Source organism: Haemaphysalis longicornis, unplaced genomic scaffold, assembly GCF_048455015.1.
Source record: "Haemaphysalis longicornis isolate Haplotype H1 unplaced genomic scaffold, Haemaphysalis longicornis Haplotype H1 scaffold_9, whole genome shotgun sequence".
In the NCBI taxonomy this organism is placed as follows: domain Eukaryota; kingdom Metazoa; phylum Arthropoda; class Arachnida; order Ixodida; family Ixodidae; genus Haemaphysalis; species Haemaphysalis longicornis.
In genome coordinates this window covers 155551996-155575677 of record NW_027526460.1, presented here as the reverse complement: position 1 = coordinate 155575677, position 23682 = coordinate 155551996, and the positions used below count along the sequence as shown (strand labels likewise).

Here is a 23682-nt window from a genome sequence, read left to right as displayed (position 1 = left end):
GTGAGTGGAAACACTTGTTTTTATAAAACTAGCGGAAGCTCAAACACGGTGTTAGACGATCTCACTTCTCCTCCGCCTCTGCCGCACTTCGGCGGGGGCGACGAGATTGGTGGGAGACATCGAGGCGAAATGTGATGCCATGCTTTGGTGCGAGCTTCCCTTAATTTTAAGAACTGTTAGCGCATGCGCAAGGTGAGAACCCAGCCGCGCCTTGTGCATGCGCTTACATAAATAAAAATATAAACGAAATATCACTGAGAACTTAGTAAAAAACGTCTCTCAATATCTCGCGGTGACCGAAGAATTCACGCAATCAAGCAGAATTTCGGCCATTTTTGAGAGTTTTGCCGCAGGGTAACGTGGTTGGCTGCCATTTTGGTGACTAGAAAATGGTAGGCAAAGCTTCTCTCAATCGAGCATCTCGTCTGCTTCGTATCTCCGCGTAAAAAATTTGAAAATTTGTCCCGCCTCTTTGGGGAGCTCCTACTGGGTATTTAAATCTCGTTACGCGCAAGAGGGACTGCCGTTGCTTTCCCGCTTATGAACCGTGCGCATCGTGCGCATGCGGTGCGCACAGCGGCGCAAGAGGTCACGTGAAGCTATCACCTGGCTTTCAGCGAGAACGCATGGGGTAAACCTGCAGATGTGTTCGGTGAGTGCCCCGTCTGTTTCTCCGTCTTCGCGTGGGCTCGTAGCTCGATCGGTAAGACTCCGTTCCTCTATTCGTTCGAGGTTCGATTCCTGGCGGTGCCAGTTGTTTCTTTTATATTTTGACGGGAGTTTTCTGTTGACACCAACGGTTGCGACAGAAACCTTGGGGGGTAGAGGTAACTAGCTTTGCTTTAAGACGATGACGATTGCGGGAACGCCTCCTGTCCCCTTTCTTCAGCGCGTACAGCTGACGATGATAATGAGCGGAGTTTCAGGGCTGTTCTTGTGTGCGAGCACACGTGTAGTGAGCCAGGCAAGCATCAACGCTGGTGTAGGGCGTGCAGAGCTGGGCAACGTATTTCTTGGCTTTTTTGGAAGCACCAGCTCACTTTATTCAATTTTCTTCAAACTTTTCATTGACCCTAACTATTTTACCTTCATTTTTTTAAATACGATAACCTTTTTTGTGCGATTTGAACATGAAAATTTTGGTCTGGCTGTCTGTCTATTACTTGATTCCGCCAGCCGGCCAAGGAGAAACCGATACTGCGCAATAATCTTATGTACCCACAGCCAATTCTAAACGTCCAAGTCCGGTGGCAATGATCATACTTGTCAACATTGTTGAGCCAGAACAAAACGTTACACAAATACGAGGCACAAAAGCAATACACAAGGGATATTCGCAGTGTTCCTGTATGGATGCTTGATTTTTGCGATAGGAAATGAAAAACTATGTCAACTGCAGAAAAAAAATCACTTCGACGCCTGCTACCGCCCACGCCACTATAACGTTTGGCGTAATTTTAAGAAATAAAACGGCAACAGTTACGAAAGGTTCCACTAGGTATGTTCAACGTTCCGCTTAGAACGGACGTGAAGTAAGAAAATGTGGTTCTATAAACGTTGAAGTAGGGCACCTTGATTCACTCGCGCCTCCTCAGTACGGCAGCGATGGCATACAGGCTCACGGCCTGCAGCAGTAGAACGCAGCAAATTAAAATTGACTTGAGCAAACTTCTAGCGTGTTTATTTTAAGAGGAGTGAGACGGCAGAGGAAGAGCATAAGAGGTGAACGGTAAAGCGAAGGGAGGTATTTACAAGGCAAATGTCGAATAAAGAATACCGTCTTTCGTTGAAATTTGCAACGAAAACACCGCTGAGCCCAAGTAGTTTCATATATTGCAGGGAAAGTATCGTGGGCCTCAAAAACGTAAATTGCTTGATGGCTTATTTTTATTTCTGCACTGAGTGCTGGAAGTTTTTCCTCCTAATTTTATCTAAAAGACGAATGCCTTGTGTTGTATGTTGCTGAAGAAACTCGTAATCTCTCAACGTTATTCAGAAATTTTGTTGTAAACTTCTGCGTTCAGCTATACTTTTCGGTCGTATCCTAAATCCGCAACTACTGGCTTCATTTCTTCGTGACTGCTACATAAAAAAAGCGTTTGAAGAAGCTCAAGAAGGGCCGATAAGAAGTACTGTGGACTACTAATAAAAAGTATTGTTTTCGAACTATACAAATAAATTACGTTTCACGGTGTCTCGTGAGATTTAAATACGAAATGTTACAATTTCGAACGATGCATTGATGTTGCACTATTAACGCCACGGTCGCACTTTCCGTTCCCGGCCAGGGCGACCATTTTTGTGACGACTGTACACAACAGCAATAACAGCACGCGTGTACGCAATATCATCGTATGAGTAAGACTCTCACATGGCGTTCATTAATCCATAAACGCTTATAGCGCAATAAAAGTTTCGTTCCTTAGAACCGAAATCCTAAATTATTTTTGTGGCAGATTTACACCGAACGTATTTCAAGATGGGTGATGACAACGGAACTTGAAGTGATTACGTGCATCCTCAAATAAAACTCGAAAATATAGTAAAATTTTGATGATATAGTTATAATAAAACATTGTAGTGCAGAACATTGCAGAAAACTTTGCAGAAAACATTGCAGAAAACCTTGACCAACGGCACAGCATGTCACTGCTGTTGTTTCTGTGCTCAAACTAGCAATTTTATTTATTTGGTTTAAAATGTTTATGAAACGTATAGTGTTTAACATGCGACAGTCTCCACTTCCTGGTTCAGCAGTTTCCCGCTTTCGGCTTGGTGCATAGGGTAGTTTATGCACACAGTTCCTTGTGCGAGTGTCTGAAATTAGCAAAACGCAAAATCGTAACTCCAAATAGCGACAGGTTGCCCACGTTAATTTTTTTACCTCGCGATTGCTTTGCTGGGATGACCATCGACACTTCCGCCACAGTTGCATAAGTGCATCACTTGTTAGATGGGGCTGCCGAGTTTTAGATCGCATTTCACCTAAAAGGAATAGCGACAAAGACACTTCAAAGAGAATTTATAGGCTACAACATGTAGCAGTGCGATGTTGAATTGTGTATAAAGATATTGCTACGAAAGCGACAATGTTTTGCGGGAACAGCTTTATGCAATTGAAACGATATTTTCAAATAGCCTGTGATTTGGTACTCTGAAGCTTTGAGAGGTGAGTACTACGGTTAATTTGTCTATCTTTCTGCGTTGTCGGGAGCACTACTGTTCTTTCCTCGAACTACTTCAGAGCGAGCCCACCTTCTTCACTGCATAATAGTCTACCTACACCATTACACCTATAGAGGCTGCAATATACTTTCCTTTTGCAATCAACTTTTCTGCTTTTACCAAGAGTAGATTTCGGAATATTTCCAAAGCAAATTGCTTTCTTTTAAAATGTACAATGGCACACAGAGTTGACCAATTCTCCAGTATGTTAAAATTGTCACATCAAAGGGCAAAGATTTCTCCACAACTCCGTCATAGCTCGAGGTCATTCGGCGGAAATAAATGTCATGAGGCACATGTACAAATATGCTCTTGTGGCGGTAATGAAGTCTACGCAGTATGACAAATAATGATAATTAGATGCTTTGATCAAATATTTTATATGAACCCTTCTTGTTCGTGAAAAATATTGCTTACCTTCAAAGACACCAATAAAAATGCCTTCGTGCAGATGTTGCGACATTACGGTATTTTACGCACGCAATCATAACAGAATGAAAATTAGAAGTTTGGTGTTGAAGCGGCCAACCCCAACTATTTATCAGAATGTCCTCAAACCAAAACACTTCCCGTTTTTTAAGGATTGTTTAGGAGAATAGAGCACATGTTTAGGAAGTGGAAGCGTGGCTTTTATAGTATTTATGCAGAGTTCCGTGCTCAAAAAGGTGAGTGCGTTTCTAAAACAAATAAATTTGGGCGAATAACCGGAGCATTGTGATCATGTTGTAGTGTAAAAATTTACCTGTGACGGCGCTGACTAGTATTCCTGTCAAGACTGTTCCGAGAATTGCGAAGAAGCTGCTCCAAAAAAAGGACAACCGAAAAATAAAGAATATGTCTTCCGACCTGAAAAGATAAAAAATAGTAGATGTTGTAAACTCGCGAAGGACATGATCTTTTAATTTAGGCCTATAAGAAACTTCGCACCACCGCTGTGCCGCGAATAAAAAAAAGTAAAACGGTATCCGTACTAAGTTAGTGCATGTCAAGGTAATACACGCAAAACAATGAGTGAGCTTGACACCGTGAGGTCCGGTTTGTGAGCAACAAAGTGTTTACGATATTTTGGAATAGGAAAATTTACTTCACACATGCTTGGTGCGAATACGTGCTTCGAAACCGCTAGAAAAAAGATGCGTAAAATGTTTAAGCTCTTGCTGGAAGGAAGACACGGCTAAGTGGCTCGTTTATTAGCGTATGTGGCGGTTCAATAGATGCGCTAATTTTTTCTTTAGGGCTGCAAGTATAGATTTTCAAAAAGGAATGGAGGAGCATTGTAGAAAGTAGCGGTACCTTGTGACCAATTTAGGACGATAAGAGCGGCTTCCGTTTGTTGCTGCAAGACCCGTGGTAAAATTGGCTGGGCAATACTCCAGAGAAACAGGCATTCTTGCTGGCCGTTTTCCACTAGCGATATTTTCGACCATGTGCCAAACTTGATACACAGCCATAAGCAGCGTCGCCGTACCTGCACCCTGCAAAACATAAATCCAAGATTTTGCAGGATCGAAAAGCGTGTCACGATTTGAAGTGCGCGCTGTTCTCCTCTTGGTTACTCTTAAAATTGCTGCTGGCATCCCTCACGGGTTAACGCAATTTATAGCAGGAATGTGTAAACGCTGTAAGGTGCAAATACAATTCTCAAATTTGTTTTGAATTGCGCCTTGGCAGCAAAAAATCACAGCTGGTTCTTTGTTGCAACAGAAAACATGCATTTCCGTTTTTAGGAGAGAAAGAATATTGTGTACAGTGTTTCTTCCCCTGTTAACTCGTACTATAGTAGAGAAACCGTGCCACTCGTCTTTTTGTACACATGCTTGGTGTGTATGCTGTCACATGGCGAGCACCTCAGGCCTCCACGAACAGCCAACTCAGTGAAGAGCTTTTTGTTTGTGATTTATTCTTACTTTGAGGGAAATAGAATAGCATTCGAACTTGAATTTTGATTCAGGATCGAGTAATAACATAACGCAGTATCTTGAGTTACTGGGAAACACTCCACGCGGGCATTACGCCGCACAAAAGAGAGAACAGCCATGGCCAAAAGATAACTTTAAGATTTCCCCTGGTGTCATTCGTTCGAGATTGTACTGACCTAACAGAAATTGCTGCTGAGCGAGTTGGATCATACTTGAAATATAGAAAACGTGGTGCAAAACAGACGTCAGACTAAGACAAGATAGGACATAAATGGCGCCTGTTTCAGTCGTATCTTGTCTTCTAGCGCGGATGTTTAGTGTTGCGGTTCCTTTTATTGCTGTACGGACCATATGACAATGTCTCGTGCTAAAAGACAATTACCTAAAGTACAGTGTTAGAAAGATGGATGTAATTTTCACTGGAAAACGTATCTTTGGCTAATGCAACCTAATCCCACGAGAGCTTGTCATTGTTTCTTCCAATAGGCACCGGAACGGTAAAACCACAGGGAGCTACTTCACACAGACTAAGTGCCGCGTAGGCAATAGCGTTTACGCAGAGCATTTAGGCCCCGTGGCGCAGAAAAGCTGGGGTCGCCGGTGGCGTTGGCCGTGGACGAAATATCTCGCACCGCCACTCTCGACACTCAGTGAAACTACTGCCACCACAAAGCGCTGCCCAAGATATGACGTGGGAGTAGGCGGTGAGTCCCGGTGGCAGCTGGTGCGAGAAGCGGCATGCTACATTTCACGCTGGCGGCTGCCGGAGACTCGTCTCATCATTCAGAATGTAGTGTGTCTGCTCCTTGATGAGGTGAGTGCTTCAGCCTGCGGCTAGCTCCGTTTTTCGTGTCATTGAGGAAACCGTCTCTTGGAGTTTTTTGAAGGCAGTGCGGTACGGTGTGCAACGTTGAACACGTTGTATTATAAAGTGGTGGGTTTTGAGCCGGCGCGACGCGACGAACCTGATGCCACCGACATCGACCACCGCTGACCGGCACGTGCGCATAGCCAAAACATAAAGTTAACCTAATTCGTCGTACCGGGTTCTTGCTTGTAATGTTTGTGTAATATTTGTTTCCATTGTTTAATGTTTTCCATTGTGTAATGTTTGTTTCCATTGTGTAATGTTGTTTCCATTGTGTAATTGTTTCCATTGTGTAATGATGTATCGCTGTCTCCGCTGCTGCACAGTCAACTTTGGTTGACTTTATAGGACTGTCAGCTTCTTGAGGGGGTGCGGACCCAGTCAAGCCGATCCTGCAAAGGCTTTTTGTCCGTGCTCCTAACATCTTGGTGAAAGATGTTGAATAAATATGATTTGATTTGATATGATATGATGGATGCACTGTGCGTATCTGTGCCTAACACACTACAAGGTCTTCCTCATCACCGAGTAGAGTAACAGCATTCTACTCTCAAACCTTTCAGCTCTGATTTTTTTATTATTTCAACCAAAACAATGTTTCCTGTGTTTTCTTAAACTGCATGGCCCAATGAGCCCGCAGACGAACAGTGGAGCTGGTAGGCAAGTAATAATTGATTAATTAATGAAGAAACTAATTAAGACACCTGGCAAATAAAAATTGCTTGTTGAGCAGAAGCATCTTTTTAGCATACTTTACTAAGATTTACGTCCACATTAAGCTCAAAACAAAAATTGGCACTGGTAATGCACGTATTTATAAATTTACAAGCTTGGGAATAAAACCTTTTTTTTCAGCCTCAATCGTGCAATTTTATATTCAACAGAGCTGCTGCTTTTTTATAGCGCGAAGCTCCGCTAAACCACAACAGTGATGTCTATCGCAATAGGCATCATTGATGAACAATTTGCCAGAAAACTACCAGTTTTGGGGCGCTATTCCAGAAGGCCCGAGATAGCTCGTTCCCGAGTTTTCAGCTGCTGCGGTGTCGCTTCAGGTTTGCGATAAACCTCAAGCGACACCGGTGGAGTCGCACGGAGCACGCTTCACATAATCAACGCGCCCAGTTGACGCCCCTCACGTTGAAAAAGCACACTGAAAAACATCCGTGCACTGAGCCATCTAGAATCGAGTTGCAATATGCACTCCGTTGCGTAAAGTAGATAACGCAGCTATACATTTTAAACTCCGGCCTGGCCGAGCCTCCTTTTAAAGTGCCGCCCTCTGAAATCGGTGCGGGGCGGTTCTGATTTTGTCGATGTTCTGTTTTTTTTTTTTTTTTTTTTTTACTGAAATGTGTTTGCTACGTGCTTTGAGGGTGACTCCAGTGCAGCTTCGGGCAAGCCCAAAACAAATAAGCGAAGCAGTTCACGGTAGCGAAATACCCGCCGCGGTGGCTCAGTGGCTAAGGCGTTGCGCTGCTGAGCACGAGGTCGCGGGTTCGATTCCCGGCCGCGGCGGCCGCTTTTCTGATGGAGGCGAAAAGCAAAAACGCCCGTGTGTACGAGATTTCGGCGCACGATAAAGATCCCCAGGTGGTCAAAATTAATCCGGAGCCCTCCACTACGGCGCGCCTCATCGCCTGCGTTGCGTCGGCGCGTTAAACCCCAGAATCAGTCAGTCACGGTAGCGAAAGGAACGCGCCCTTCTCCCGACTTTGAAGTCGGGAGAATGCTGCCCGCAACTGTGCAGCATTTGACTGACGGAGACCTGGGGATTTCATTCGTTCATTGTTTGCTGCTAAGCTTTATTACCGGTCGCTTTATTACCGAAGCCGCTTGCATGAAACGCAAGCGACTTCGTAGCTGCGACGCTACCCCACCGGAGAAGTGGACGCCATGGCAGCTATGAATGGGTGGGGCTTCGTTCGCTACGCCACACCCACCAATGGACTGGGTGTGTGTGATTGACACGAGACCTCGTATAAAACTGGGGACAGATATTGCACGGCCGAGGTGAGCTCGTGACGCTCGTGTTGGCGGCTGCTGCGGCATGGTTTATTGATCACGGTAACCGTAGAAAGCATATATCTATCCCGACAGAGGTTTTCTTTAGCGGAGGAGGAATTTCAAGCCTTTTTTTGTCTCTCGAAAGTACTATGCATTTCCTGTGCAGCCATCTCGCGCCCGACCCGGTTTGCGACGACTTTGAGGGGGCTTTCCCTCCGTGACTGTCGAAGAGAGTGTTGTGTGCGCTGCGGTTTTACGCGACGGACACCTTCCACAGAAGCGTTGGTAGCGACCGCATCAGCGACCGCCCCACTCGACAGTCAGCGGTTGTGTGCGCAGCGGGATTACTGTAGACATGTGTTTCGCCTTTTTAGATGCAAAGCATCTCTTAGTCGACCCTCCCTCGTCCGGCGGCCGCACCTCTCCTCCTCTCCACAACAGCTGTGATAACGCCGCTCTCTCCCTCTCCTCCTCTCCACACCACCTGTGCGCTAGCGCGCGCTGCCCCTCCTCTCCCCTCTGCACACCAGCTGTCCAATCACGCTCATGCGCGCTGCTCCCCTTCTCCACTCCCTCTACTCTGCAAATAAACCCCTCCGCGCTCCGCTCAGTTGCTTCTTCGGTACCGCGCCGTCCGATGACTGGAAATGGACGCCAACGATTCCGTCAGCGAACTGGCTGGCACACCTTTAACTAGCGCCAGCCAGCACACTGTCAGAACCGCGAGCACCTCCGAAGACAAGGCTGCACAGAGGAGAGCTGGCGACCCCGAACGTAAACGGCATTCCTTGCTTCGAGAACGAGAAGCCACTTTGAAACACCAGCGGCGAGTAGCTGATCCAGATGGCGTTCGGCAAAGAGACAACTCTTCGAAACGCCAGCGTCGAACAGCGGATTCCTCGCTTCGAGAACGAGAAGCCGCAAAACGTTCCCCACTACTCGATAAATAAAGAATACATTTAATACGCTACCACACGTGTCTTTACTCTAACAACCAATTAACACGCTACTACTCCACGGCTTTGCATCCCTTCAGGGTTCCCACGTAGGAAGATGGTGTATTTTTTATGTGGTTCGTTGGACATGGCTTCCACAGGTTCTACCATGCGTTTATCCGTCTGCAGCCGGAGCGCACGCTTCAGTCGTGACCGCTCGATGGAAATGAGGTTTCCATCGGGTGGCCGCGCTTCAGTTATTGTGTGCTAGCAAAACTTTCCAATGTGGCCTTGCATGATCATGCACTTCATTTATCGTCAGCGCGGAAGAGGGTTTCTCTTGGGGCGTTGCGTGTCACACCATTATTGCGAAAACTTTACCCGGAGGATAGTATGTAATCAGCGGTGTGTGTCTATTATCGGAGGCGATCTTTGGGTATTTGAACGGGCTTTCTCCAGCGTCTTTGTCGTCTGCCTGGAAGCGGATCATGAAAACCTTGTGAAGGGAAGATTGAGACCGAAAGAAACAGCGTAACGCTAGATGGAGAGTGAAAGTATAGTCCACATAAAAAAAACGACTGTGGAGAGCTTCGTCGAAGAAAAGCTGTGAAAAGCAAAGTGAAATAAAGGAAACAAATTTGAAAAGCTGTGGTTGTTGCTGTTCCTTTCTTCGTAGCACATGGACAATTGGGTGACTTGCTCTCAATTGTGAACTTTTAGGAGCGGATGGGCTCGCTTTGGAAAATTCACAAAACTGTGAATTGGAAAGTAAACGTTCTTGAATATTGCTTTCAGCATGACACGTGAACTTTCTTCTTGCTGGCAAGTTCACTATAAAATGAAAGAGAAGACACGTACGCAAGCACGGCATAGCAGAAAAGAAGCTGGTGGAAGTAATGCCAAAATTTATGCCGAAAGACAAAGACCCAAAATCGAAGAAAATAACGCAAGTGCAATATATCAGTTAAGAATGATCCCTAGTACAATTATGAGTTGTTAAGAGTATCGGCAGTACCATGTATCAGTTGTTATAACGTATGGCCACGCTTTCGCCTTGAAATCACGTAAGCAGACTTAAGTGTTCCTAGGGAGTTTCATATCTCAAAGCGGACGGAGGGTTTCATAACACCAAGCCGCAATTACTTTGAATGTCGCGCGTTTTCATTGCCAGCTTTCTTTTTGCTCCAGTCAGCCTTAGTCACTTGATTGCATTGTCTGCCACCGACGGCGGAAATGGGCAGAAGCTGCTTCGTAGGACGGCGAATTTCAAACAAAAATCTCGTAAGCACGCCTAAAATGAGAACTAAATGAACGTTGTAGGGAAATACAGACTAATAAAATAAAAGCGCGACAAAGTAATGTAGTTGGATTTGCTTGCCCCCAGTAGCCACCAGTGCAGCAATGGAGCGAGAGAACACAGAGAAAAATTCACCACGCCCTATCGCCCCTCCTTGGAACGCGCTGCCATGAACCGGTTACGTCACCCCAATAATCAGCAAATGGCATGAACTGCATTTTTAAAGCGCTTGAACTCCGTCTCAAAATATTATCATTACGTTACGTGGGCGGCGCTAGAGCTCCTGTTTCCCGAGTTCCGCTCAATCTCGGGCCTTCTGGAATAGGACCCTTGGTTTTGATCTCTATGCGCTAGAAAAACATTTAGGTCATGCTTGAATTGACACCACCAGGGGCAAAAAGTGTTAAGGCGAGAAATCAGCATGCTCCAATTTCATATATTCATGTTCTATAATAAATGCAGTAGCCGAAGCGTGTTTTCAAAGAGGAACTTTACAGGTAGCGGCACACGGTCTTGACCCATGCTGCATCATAGTCATTATCGATTTTTCGCTCCCGTCATGAAGACCTCACGCAACAATTCACCGCATATAAAAAATAGAACTTTTATGCCGCACGTACTTTGGAGTGCACGAACGGGAACAGCACAGCTAGGAGACACAAGCCAACGTACGGCGCTGCAAATGCTGAATTGGCCATCATGAAGACCTGCAAAATAAAGACGTTTCAAAAGTACCGATAATGTTTTCAGTTTAAACAATGGGTACAAACAAGGGCACAATTCCTACCCAGATCTATAAGTGGGCAACTGTTGTTAGAATTGCATACGCAGTAGAGTCACGGCCGGAGAGATAAAAAAATCAGCGCATCTAAAGCTGTCAGTTCTGAAATACCGCAAATAAATGCATCACTGACAAGTAAATGCGTCAGAGCAGGTGCAGAAATAAGGGCAGTCCGTCAGCGCAATCGATACAGCATCAAACAGGCAATACCAAAGTTAAGATTTTGAATCTAACCGCAAACTCTATACAACACAAATGATGGTAATTCGATTTATGTACTCCAAATACTCACCGACCCATTCCTCGTCCCAGCTAATGCCTGATAATGGCATCGAGACGCTTGAATCACGCAGGCGTTGTTTGCCACTTGATTTTCTTTTTTTATTGCTGAACCACAATCAATCAATAGGCCCATCCCCAAACTTACCTTTTTTCCAACAAGACCAACAAGGTACTTCCATTCTAACTTACATATCCCACTTCTTTTCACAACTGATACGATTATGCATTCTTTTTTTCTCCAGAGTTTCTGAGGGGAACACGTTCACGCAGTACGTGGGGTATTGCATTTCTTGTCGCACTTGAGTTGTAATTTTACTTGCACGTGTATATCCAGCCTATGCCCTTGCTGCTTAGACCTGGTGTGGCCCACACTACAAAAACATAAATAAAAATAAAAAACTAAACAAATTTTCTCAATTTGTAAATCCCTTCCCTAAAAACATTTTTATTTTCACGCAAACAATTAGCGAACTATCCCTCTTAGGAAGTCCTTGTTTTCAGGAGCTGTATTTCCTTTCTGTATGTATGTATGTATGTATGTATGTATGTATGTGTGTATGTATGTATATACGTATGTATGTATGTATGTATGTATGTATGTATGTATGTATGTATGTATGTATGTATGTATGTATGTATGTATGTATGTATGTATGTATGTATGAATGTATGTATGTATGTATGTGCGTATGTAAGTATGTATATATGGTAAGTCGTTTATTATCATTAAGAGATGCAAATTTTTTCGAAAGAAAGAAATTGGAGAAAAACATTGCCCGCCTCGTGGGATACGAACCCACGACCTCCAGAAGAGGTATCTGGTGCGATGAGCACTACGCTACCGGCAAGGGTGTGCTCACTCCAATTTCTCCGGTTTATATGGTAAGTTAATTGTTTTATGCTCTTGGGGGTGGTAGCCTGCGCCACTCCATCCGCTCGGGGTGAAGGGGACCTTCTTTATAACCTCCAGGCCATCACTCGAACGTCCACGACATGTCGATAGTGGTTGACCAGCGTTAAACCCTCTTGAGCAACCTATGGCACCAAGACTGCTTGAGCCGAGACCCTCGCTATCCATGTAGTAAATCTGAATGAGAAAAAGGGATCGTAAATTCCGAGAGAAATAATAGTAGGCAGTTAAGAAAGCCAAGGAAATTAAAGACGAAAATGCGGTGAGTCATTTATTATCTTTGATAGATGCGGATTTTTTTCAAAGGAAAAACGGGAGAAAAACCACCGCCCGAAGTACGAAGATATCAAGTGTAAAATACGGGATGTACGAACATGCGGGTAAGTTGCTAAAATCTACAAACAAGTGGCCGCACCACACACACAAAACGTGGAGATATCAACAAAAAGTACGAGATGGGCGAAATTTGGGGTCATGTGCGGAAAGCACAAATACGTGACCGCAACAACACATGAATAAATAATACGGGTTTACTTTCCGCAATCATTAGCGGTAAACCCATCGATTTTGGGCGTGGGCGATCTTTGGGGTCATTTAGTAGATTGAATAGTTCACCCCTGAAGGTGGACGGACGATGTTTCGGGAGAGGCCGTTCTCTGCGAAATTTACGGTACTCCTACCCGTGGTTTCTCTCTGAGCCTGTGCATACGTACAGTCAAACCCGGTCAAAGCGAACTGCAATATGTGCCACGATTAGTTCGATATATCCAATAGTTCGATATAGCCGAACCCGCCTATAACGAATTTATTGTTAAGAGTTCGCCATACGCGGGAATCCCCTTGCCATCCCCCCATGCAGAAACGAACAAAATGAAGTATGTCATTACCATACACAAAACAATCGATTTATTGCAAATAATAACGCTACTTTCCGGCTTAACGCCTTAACACCCTAGTTCAAAAAAAAAAGCGGTGGTTTTTGTTTTTCCTTTCGTTTTGGCAGCGTCAACTAGCCCAGCATTCTTTATACGAGACATTGTTTGCACCGGTTCGAGTCCGTGTCCTTGAATATCGAAGAAATATTCGCGGAGGACATCGACAGCCGGAAGCACTTCATTAAGCGTCAGTCGGCTTTCACTCGCAACATCCTCTGCCTCCCCGGTGCTTTTCATCAGCATTACGAAGGTGCTGCTGAGGGTGCCCGCGTCCGAGGGGCTTACAGTGACGGCAACGTCGTCGTCGACACTCAGGAAACCTTCGAAGGACACTCCTTTCCGCGAGGCATCGGGAGGGTTGGCGATCTGCTGTCTTGGTCCGGACTCACTGACTGGGCGGGTTCGGGCGTGAGTTCCGCGCGTCGGAAGCTGTTACGGAAAGTGTTGGGCGTCATGTCACTCCATACGAGGCGCAATGTATCAGTCGTGGCCTTTTCGCAGGGGTCGCGGCAAATCAACCTCTAAATCGCCGCTCCGAGACCGTGCATTTTTGGCGGCCATTCTTTGCACGCCGAGTTCGATATATCAGATGTGAAGTTAGCTATAAGGAACATGTTTCGCGTGCATTTCCGTAACTGATTTATTTTTGTTTGATATATAGCATAATTTGCTCTATCCGGGTTCGTTATAGTCGGGTTTGACTGTATTCGCTGGATTCTTTGTTCTGGGATCTCACAAAGAAACTGAGGATACGTTGACCACGTGCGCTTCCCGCACCATTCTTCCCACCCCATGCTAACGACGCGTCCGCAGGTGAAAAACAGAGGCTTTTTTGTCAGGAAATAAATTCGTTTCCCCCGGAACCCCTACCGGTTTATTGCCGTTATTTTCACTGCGGACGTATAGCGCATTGCTAAACTATCGAAAAGCTAGTGGTGCGGCTTGCGCAATTACGATGTCATGGTTGCTGTTGGGATGCGCCTCCCTTCACACAGCCATTTTACGAGAACTTGCAAAATGATTGCCCCATTTTACGAACTTCTCAATTTAACGAAGTAATTCACGCTTCCGGTGACTTTGTTATATCGGGATTGGACTGTAGAGAAATGAAAGTCGTGACAAGCTCAGTCGTGGTCCGTAGGCGGGGTAGAACCCGCAAACACAGCGTTCCTCGTGCTGTTCTCCACCAATTGAGCAACCACGGTGGCGACGCCCAACTAAAGTGGTGCTCGATGAAGAGGTGCTCAGTGACCGGTCAACTAGCGCCAGCCCTCGACAACCGCGGGACACGTGGAACGTCGTGCTTTGCCCGCGGGCGCCACGTGGGAAGTGGTCCCACATTTTTCTGTTCTGCAGTACGTTGTGTGGGTTGCGGTCCCAGTAGTCCGGAAATACCTTTCGCTAACTTCGTTCCTCCGACGTACGACCAGATGAGAATACGGCACCGGTAACGAAATTGCGGCTTGCTTACTGGCAGTCTGTTAGAACCGCGACGTAGCAATGGAGAGCTCATTGGGAGCGAAATGACAGTTTGGGCAGTGGTGCTGCTAGTGGCATGAGTGGGGATGGCCGTTGTTCGGAGTGATCCATAGGGGTTGAGGTCGGGGAGAGCATTAGCTGGTAGATTAGGGTAGGCTGCAACGTCCGTAACCGGGTATGTGCATTACTGGAGTATTCTTTCTGGAGGAGGCGTACTCGGTCTTATCTCCTGCATGCCCGCATTATACGTCTGGTTTATGTGTTGCGTAATTAAGCATACCGAGATGCATCAGCGAACATCTGGTGGGAGCGGTTGTGAGGGGTTGATGGATGTGGGGACGCGGCTGCCTCACTGTGCAACGACTGCTCCAACCGTAGCGGTGAGACAGAGGCCGGAGAGCTGAATAAGTTGTGCTTCGAGTAGTTCTGCGAGCGTGTTGTGAAGGCAGAGCTTAAGAGCTTGGAAGTGGGTGTAAATCCAACAAGGCCTACGAAGATTCGTGAAATTTCTGATTGAGCGCGTCGAATTTCAAATGTTCTCTTGGTTCAGCTGGAAGTAAGGAGCACAATATGTTACGCTAGTAAGCAGAGGGGCGCCGATCAGGTGGTAATTCATTTAGGCTGTGGAGTTGAGGGCAGACGTGGCGGATGAAATGGGTTAGCTGGGTGACTGTGAGATGTAGTTAGGGATTTTAAAACCCATCTTTTCGAAATCACTATTCCCCCGCATGTCGTAAAGCGGGAGAATGACAACATGCGGGCGATTGTTGTTATTCTCCCGCAGGTAAACGTATCAACATAACGTTTGATAAGTTAAAGTTTCATATGTAGGCGCTTCTTAGCTGCAATTAACTGCCACACCGACTCCCACATAATCACACCTATAGTCCACATTGCGTCACCGGTCACGCAAAAACAGAAGGTGCTCCGCAGAAGCTCGCTAGCGGGGACTGAAATGAGTTAGCAGTGGACGGTAATGGTATACAAAGGCCAGCAAACATGGCATCAGCTTGATACGCTAAGAAAAATTGCAGCCCTTTTCTAGGAGGCAAACAGTTAAAACATGAAGATTTCTCCTATACAACCTGTGTCAAACTGAAAAATCTAACTCCTTCGACCACTTTGGAATGGCGCAATTGAATAGACGTCGGCTTCGTAACACCAGGGAGCGAGGTTCGGTTTCGACCAGGGGAAGCACTTTTTCATCAAGCGCTTTAAAGGAGCCATGAAGAGAAAATACAACTTCGTTTAATTTGAAAGAACTAGGATTCATTATCTCACTCAGCTCTATTACAGCCACAAAAGATTTTTTTTTAACGAACAAAAAGCAAGACGTATTTAAAAACTTTCAAATTTCGCGCCACAGTGACGTGTTATGAGCATGAATGACGTCATACGGGCCAACAATAAAACATAATTTTCACTGCGTTAACGGCACGTTAGCATTCAAGTGATGCGGTCAAATGGAACTAGAGGCCACATTACAGACGTCCAGTCATGTGTCGTCACGACAGGTCAGTTAGGCGACAGCCAATCGCACAAACAAGGTTCCATGACGTCATAGAAAAGTTGCGGGAAATTGGCTATGGGGTCGCGACTGCTTCAGACGTTTTCTTTAATATCTCCGTTATTTGTTCGAAGATTGTGATGATATTGGTATCATTGTTATCGGGACTAAGCAGTCTTTCTATTAAACCCAACTTGTATTTTGTCTTCATGGCTCCTTTAAGCGCTTGAAGTGCCTTTGTTTATCATTATCATCGTTTTGTGAAACCTACTTCGTAAAGTTGGATTTCGTGCAGTGCGTTGTGATGGCGAAACAATCGCCGTGAGTGATGCATGCAAAGCTTAGCTTTAAGATACGGCAAGGTGTGTCAAACAAAACGCCCAAGATCTAGGCCGTAAGGCCGCGAGGAAAAAATGCTGGTGAAGTTTTCTTAGCTCGTTATTGATAACTTCTTGTAACACCTTGCGGCAGCGGTGGTCATCTTTTGGCTAGGTATAATTTTAGGCGTTTCGCCAACTAGTGCTCAACCGTGCAGCATCTAGAACGTGTCACATGAGAAGTGCTACTTAACTGTTTGTTCACTTTTGAGAAAAGACTGCGACTGCGATTTAAATTTCTCACAACAGGGAATACAGTGGTCTGTCATTGCTGTTCTTGTTACGCCGGAGTGCCAGGAGAAGAATAGAGCAACCTCAATGCTAACACCAAGTAACTCGTGAGATGAATAGAAAGTTTATAATTACCGTTGTCAATGATCCCATGTGAACGCAAAGGGTGCTGTAGAGTGTCATAAGGGTGCCGACAAAAAAAGCTGCAGGAAAATAAAACACATGACAAAATTGATACGCAGCTATTCAAAACGTCGAACGTAATGACAGAACGCTTTGATTAAGTTTCTATCTAGGGTAAATGCCATCCGCTCATTGAATGAAACTGAAGGTATAGAATAAATCAAGCATGGTAGTGTTTAAAGTTCTTTGTGTATGATATGCAAATAAAATAGGGCGTACTAACCCAGAAACCACCAAGCTTGACAGTTTATGTTTTTGTTTATTTTGTTGCAGGTGCAAGACCATCACTGGTGATTTTTTCCAGGAATAAGTCTGACCACATTCTATCGCACTGCGCGATCCCCGTAAGTGTGGTGCATGTTACATTCTTATTTTTGATTGAGCTAAAGGGGTATAAGGCTGTAAAATATTGCCACGTGATTCTGTCGAACAATGCATGGCATTTATATTTGAAGGCCTTCAGATTTAGCTCCCGCGTGGCGTTAACCTTATTCAACGGAGCTTGCGTATTTAGGTGACAGCTTATTCCCCTCATCTAGGGAAGCCTGAGCAGCAAACTTGTCAAAATTAAATGTCGTAAGCTATTGCATCTGGCATAAATTTATGCGCATGTCATTGTCATTACACAAAAACAAAATTTTGGTCAGCTGATGAAAAAAGGGTCTGGTAAAGTGCCTGCAAACAAGGCTTTGCACTGAAGATTTCATGGCATAGCTCCTACGTCTCAGATAAAACTTAGGATTTTTGCAATTCTCTTCCGAGCTTTCTTGTTTTTCTGAAGCTTGACCCGATTTGACAAAACTCTGTATTTTCGCTATGCGCACTTGAGAAATGACAAAACGCTCCAAATGAAACCCTAACTCACCAATGCTTCGTGTTATCCACAACACGTGTTGTTTAGCTTTTTTGTATCGAGGAGCGATGATGTCGACGTACAAGATAGCAGCTTGTGAGTTAATTATAGATGATACTGTACTGGAAAGGGAAAACAACAGTTCGGGCTTTCCAAACACAACCAGAAATGTAGTTCTTCTGACACCGCAAACCTCACTCAGGCCGCCATGGACTCGAGAAAAATAAAATATTGTTACACAAGTTGCAACCACAACTGGCAACTATCAAAATGAATGTGAAATATGGTTATGCGGCCCGAATACAAATTTTGAGCACTTCTTAAAGTGCTAAAAAAAACGCGCATGTAAACACGAGTCTGTAAACAGGCATAACGAAATTTCCGTGTGCAAATACAACGTAGCTCATATTTGATCAATAGAATTCCGCTGGATTCTATGGCTGCTAGGCAGAAACGTGCGATTGTACACACGTGGAAAAGCACGCGCTATCTTTTGGGAACTTCCGTCGCCGTTGGTTTTGTGTGCCTCGAGCGCAAAAGGCCTTTTTTAATTTTTGATTCTAGCTTACGTATCTTTTACACCGTTTAAACAAGTTTTTTTATTTTATATCACTCAAAACGCTGCAAGTGTGAGATATGCGCTTCTTTTCTGTCAGCGGCGCCTAATGTTTTTTATCAATGTTGACATGTATGAAACATGTCACTGGTTGCAGCAGTTTCAAGTTTAGTGCATTAATTTATGCCTGTTTACAGCTGTGTTGTAGTACAAAGGAAGGTCCCATGGCCGAAGTCGTACTCAGCACGCCCATTGCAAATGCACCAAACGAAGAATGGAAGCGGAAATTAAAACAAAAACCATTTACATGAGTATAGCACGAAATATGACTTAATACACGTAATCATAAACTACACAGGAGCATAGATGCAATAGCAATATGCGACAGATTTACAGATCAACCGGGAAGTTTTGAAAGGTTTTCCATATGTATAGTTTTTTACAGCATTTCATCAACTACTGGCCTGGCGGCTGAATCTAGGGCTAGATAAAGAGACACACTGACAGACAGACACACATACACACTCACGGATACCAAAAAAGACCGACGGACACACGGGTTGACAAGTATACAGCCCTAACGTTTCCCGTTTACGTTTTATTTGAAATTGTAAGGTAAAACGGGGCCATGAGGTGGGAAGCCATGGATTTTATTTGCGAGCCGGGCAACACAGTGCTGGAAGAGCGGCTGTTCGTCTGCGGCACCCAAAAATGGCGCGAGAAAAGCGCCCACCGTCCATTCCCCGAGCGCAGCAGTTTCTCTGGTGACTGCAGTGAGGAGCTGGCACTCATCGCCCACGTACTCCCACTCGTGATATCTTCACAGTTCTTTATGTTCAACGCAAGAGATTGCTCCTGCCACCCGTGCTACTGAATGTGTTTTCTCAAAATAAAGCGTGCCTTGTAACCTTACACATGTGCGTGTCTCCCTGAAATTTCTTCGCTTAAGAAATCCTAAAATCGAAACACCTGGATCGCTGCGCTCAACTTCCGTCCTTTTGTTCCCAGGTGGTTTTTTTTCGCCCCACAATGTTTAACATACCAAATTTGGGTCTGGCGCGTTATATTTGAGCGGTATTGACTATGTAACCAAACATGAAGAGGCAATAGAGAAAAAAAGCAATGTCACCTTGTTGCAGCACAGACCACTCCAGCAAGAAATAGCCCAGAAAATCCCGGTATGTCCGTTAGGTATTTATTTATGTAGTAAGGGATCATCTGGGAAATGAAAATGCAAAATTCAGAGGGATATTTTGTCAAAAAAGAGTGATTTATCAGAACCCTGCCTTTAATAGAACAAACTGTCTGAAGTAGTGCAAGATCCTTGTAAAGCTATAGCTGGCGTAGGAGAAGCATATGGTGCGGAGAAAATATTGCAAGAAAAATCAGATCATTTCAGAATGATCTAAAAGAAGTAGCATTATTGTCATACGAGGGAATAATCCCGAATCGAGCTACTTCTTTGCAGGCCATACTTATAATTGAAGGCTTTAACATGGGCAAAGTTGCCATGTAGAATACTTGAGCAATACGACTACTGTCATCGGTAATGACGGTTTCAGGTACCCGAGGAAAGACGTTCCTCAAACATTTGAGGCAACTTATAGGCGTCCCGATGTTCTTTTTACCTTAGGCCGACACAGGTGGATGGAAGGTAGTTATCATTTCCATAGGCCATTGCACCGTGAAAGACATGGCTATGGAAGGCTAGTCCGAGAGAATTATAGCGATCTTTTCGACACCTGGATGTAATGCCTAGCAGTCAACGTGATGTAAGATGACTTTCAGGGTCGTGCATGCATTTGTACTCAGATTTGCTTGTGATGGTGCTACTATGGCGAGGTACCTAGTTTTCCTGATGCAGTAAATGGTGTTCAGATATTCCCTTCATCTTAGTTTGCTCTGTGATTACGTGTTCAAAGCTAAATTTAACGTCAACTAGTGGCAAAGCAAATAAATGACGCTAAAATTCGAGAACAGCACTGGCGAGCGGAGCGTTATAGCGATAAGACCGTTGAACGTCTGTTTCACGCCGCATTTAAAGGAGCCATGAAGAGAAAACACAAGTTTGGTTCATTCAAAAGATTCTCTAGTTAGAATCATACTGACACCACTTTTAATGTAAACTTCGCTCAAACAAGCTACATAACTAGGAGAAAAGGGAAAGGCCATGCGACTCACTAGGTCATTTCCCGCAACAGAACCTATGATGTCATACCAGACAGCTCTGCGATTGGCGGAGGGCGGCAAAAGCAAACGCAAATTAGACACAGCTGATAAGCTTTCCGAACGAGCTATTTGCGCTTGCATTTAGGGCACATTTTTCTGAAAGCCCTAAGAATGGTGGGTCAAACAGTGGAAGTTATAAAAGCACACGTAAACATTGAAATATTGATGCGTATGCTGCTGTTCGTAGTTCGCGCACCATTATTGGTTTAGCTGCACAGGACTGCAGTGAATGCGGTGCTTTGGGGTTGTTTCAGACGACACTGGCCGATTGACGCAAGCGACGATGTCTTACGCGACCGTATCTGTCGAGCGAGGACCGATTGCCTCCAGGAACAAAACAAGCCAGGTACGAATACATTCACAAACAAACCAAAGGCAGAAAACGGCTTGCCGCGGTGTGATGGCGCCATCTAGGTTCACTAACGGTAAACAAGGCCCTGTGATGTCATTGCAGACCACAAAAACGCACGATTTAGCGGCGAAATCATAATTTTACTTAAATACTTAATTTCTCAGTGAATAAAGCATCGCTTGCATTCAGACAAGCGGTGGGGGCACTATAAAACACGAAATCTTTCGAATAACAGAAGCTTGTGTTTTGTCTTCATGGCTCCTTTAACGCATTGTTCCAAACCAAGGCTGGAAAGTACTTCATTTTAATACGCTTGCACGACTAGTAGCGAGGGATTTTTTACTACGCTCATACAGAGGCCGGAGTCATGTGTTCTGATGCTTGTAAAAGTTTTGTGATGTTATTACATGGTGCAATCTGGTAATGGTTAGCTTAGAAACGCTAGCAAGGTTGGGATCATTGCTGATGTGCTTTAGCGGTATGGCTCAGAATAAGACGGAATTTAGTTAAATATGGCGAAAGCTACCAATGCGTCCCGATCTTCGTGGGGGCAGGATCCATGATCGGCAATGCGAGTCAAACTCTTCCGAAAGGGCTCGATCTCTAAAGGAGGAACGGCTGCTGGCATCTTACCAGCCGCAATTGACCGAAATACACCTTGGAAAAACAAGACAAAATACATGGAAGGGCACGCTTTAAAAATATTGTCGTTGCCATCAGCACTCTAAGGGGTGTACCCACATGCGCGCCGCAGAAGAGAGTGTTGAGGCTGAAGAGAGGGGTCGGTTTACTGTTAACCACAGTCCCGTATTCTAATGCTCACTATTTATTCAGAACTCCGACATGCATAGTATAGTTTGTGCTTTTACACTAGCGAAACGTGCAGGTACCTTATTTTATGTCAGCTTTTGAAGCAGTGAATGATAGCAGTCAGTAGCCGAGTTACAATATTTGACGCGCACAAAAAGTAAAGTGCAGCGACCGGAAAATTAGATCGCAATCAACGCGCAAATCTTATTGCGCGCTTGAAACAATTGTTTTTTGAAGTGGTTCTTCTGGTTAGAGCCATTCGTGGGTTCAATGAGATTTGAAATTTTATTTTATTAAACTTTCACTTGTACCTATGCTCCAGAACTCGTATTTAGCAAACTATAGGCATATTGGGCCTGTGGCAATCTCTAGCGCTATGCACCTTCCCACCCGACCTAGAACGTACTTCAGGTAATGAACAGGCCAAAAGCACGTGCGACTGGTAAAATCATTATACCGGAATGAATTTTGTGGGTGCCTGCGTTAGCATTATTTTTATGGTGCTATCAGAAAAAGACCTGACGGTCTACACACGCCGAGAGATAACCCTTTGGTTTGGCGGGAGGCTTACATTTGTGTTTTCTTTACAATAAATTGAGGTGGAGTTTCAGCGAAGTCTATGACTTGTCTCGACACGTGTAATTTTTCGTACTATCTGTGAATCCCGCAGCGTATTTCGGGACTAGTCTATCTCTCCATCTGAGCTTGGCGTAGCAGCTCGTACCGTTCCTTCTCACATTGCTAGACCAGCGACACGTCCTCAGCGTGCTCAGTACTATAGTGAAGTGATACCCGAGAGACATCTGTACCACCTGCTTGTGACAGCACACACCACCACCCGTTTGCAGTAATACGTCAACTCCATGAAGTTGGAAGTGGTTCTCTCGCGTTTTGTGGCGGCGCAGCCCTACTTTGTGCTACGTCAATGCTCCTTGTCTGGAAGCAAGGTCTAGCGTTGAGGCAAAGTTTCATAAGGCGAACTTTTGGGTTGGTCCTAGTGTCACTTTAATGCTGTTGTCTGGAAACAGCGTCTATAATTTACCACTAGTCACAATACGAACTATTTTGGTGGTTATTTTCGCTGGCTAAATGATTCTTGTCTCGAAACGTGGTCCAGCACTTACACCATGGTTCACACAACGGGCTACTTCACTGTTCACCACTGGTATCTACTTCTTGCCTGGAAACAATGTCCAGTAATCTAGACGCTTTACTGCATGATGTAAAATCGGCGCAAGCGGAAACAGTCCTCGCGCACGACGGCTGTAAGCACTGCCTGTAAGCACTGCCTGTAAGCAGTGCCTTTAAGCACGCACTACGACTGTAAGCAAAGAAGGCTGAAGCAGCTACAGGAGTACAGCTTGTCGCCGCTGGCCAGTATGGTGGAACAAAAGTTCCACACGGGCGAAAAAAGTGATTTTGTCGTAAGAAGTGTCACAATACCTCGTTTTCCACGCTGCCCGTGAAGGCAGCGGCAAAATAACTGCTGCGACGCTAAGCCCACAATTTTGTCCCTGAACAAGCCCCAGCAGGACGCCAGCTGGCGGAAACCTTCGAAAACGCGTCGTGAGCGAGAATGTTGTGTTTTCCCCTATGCGTGGAGGCTCAGTGGCTGAGGCGTTGTGCTGCTTAGTACAAGGACGCGGGTTCGATTCCCGGCCATGGTGCCCGCTTTTCTGATGGAGGCGAAAAGCTAAAACCCTCGTGTATACGAGATTTCTGCGCACGTTAGAGATTCCCAGGTGGTGAAATGAAATCCGGAGCCCTCCACTACAGCGCGCCTCATCACCGGCGTTGCGTCGGCGCGTTACACCCTACAATCAATCAATGTTGTGTTTTCGGCGCGCTATCTTGCCCCGAAACTCTAGGGTCCCGCATTAAATGCGAGAAGAAATGTGAACGCCTTCAACCAGAAGTTGGTGAAGGATGTGAGCCGGCGGCCAGAA

At 45.1% G+C, this 23682-nt stretch overlaps 1 protein-coding gene across 2 annotated transcripts in view; it reads right to left on the bottom strand.

Moving 5' to 3' along the window:
• Window positions 1–1995: 1995 nt before the first annotated feature.
• The window catches only part of LOC144153821 (sodium-coupled monocarboxylate transporter 2-like), a 59900-nt gene continuing 38213 nt past the window's right edge, over window positions 1996–23682 (bottom strand). The window contains exons 8-15 of one of the 2 annotated variants that reach the window (XM_077685552.1): window positions 19475–19563; window positions 17802–17911; window positions 16889–16956; window positions 10872–10958; window positions 4519–4700; window positions 3968–4071; window positions 2885–2985; window positions 1996–2817 (exon numbers count right to left, since the gene is read on the bottom strand). In XM_077685552.1, coding sequence (XP_077541678.1) covers window positions 2722–2817; window positions 2885–2985; window positions 3968–4071; window positions 4519–4700; window positions 10872–10958; window positions 16889–16956; window positions 17802–17911; window positions 19475–19563 — 837 coding nt within the window. In that variant the 3' untranslated portion in view covers window positions 1996–2721. The remainder of the gene's footprint in view (window positions 2818–2884; window positions 2986–3967; window positions 4072–4518; window positions 4701–10871; window positions 10959–16888; window positions 16957–17801; window positions 17912–19474; window positions 19564–23682) is intronic. The other variant, XM_077685551.1, reaches the window with a different exon arrangement.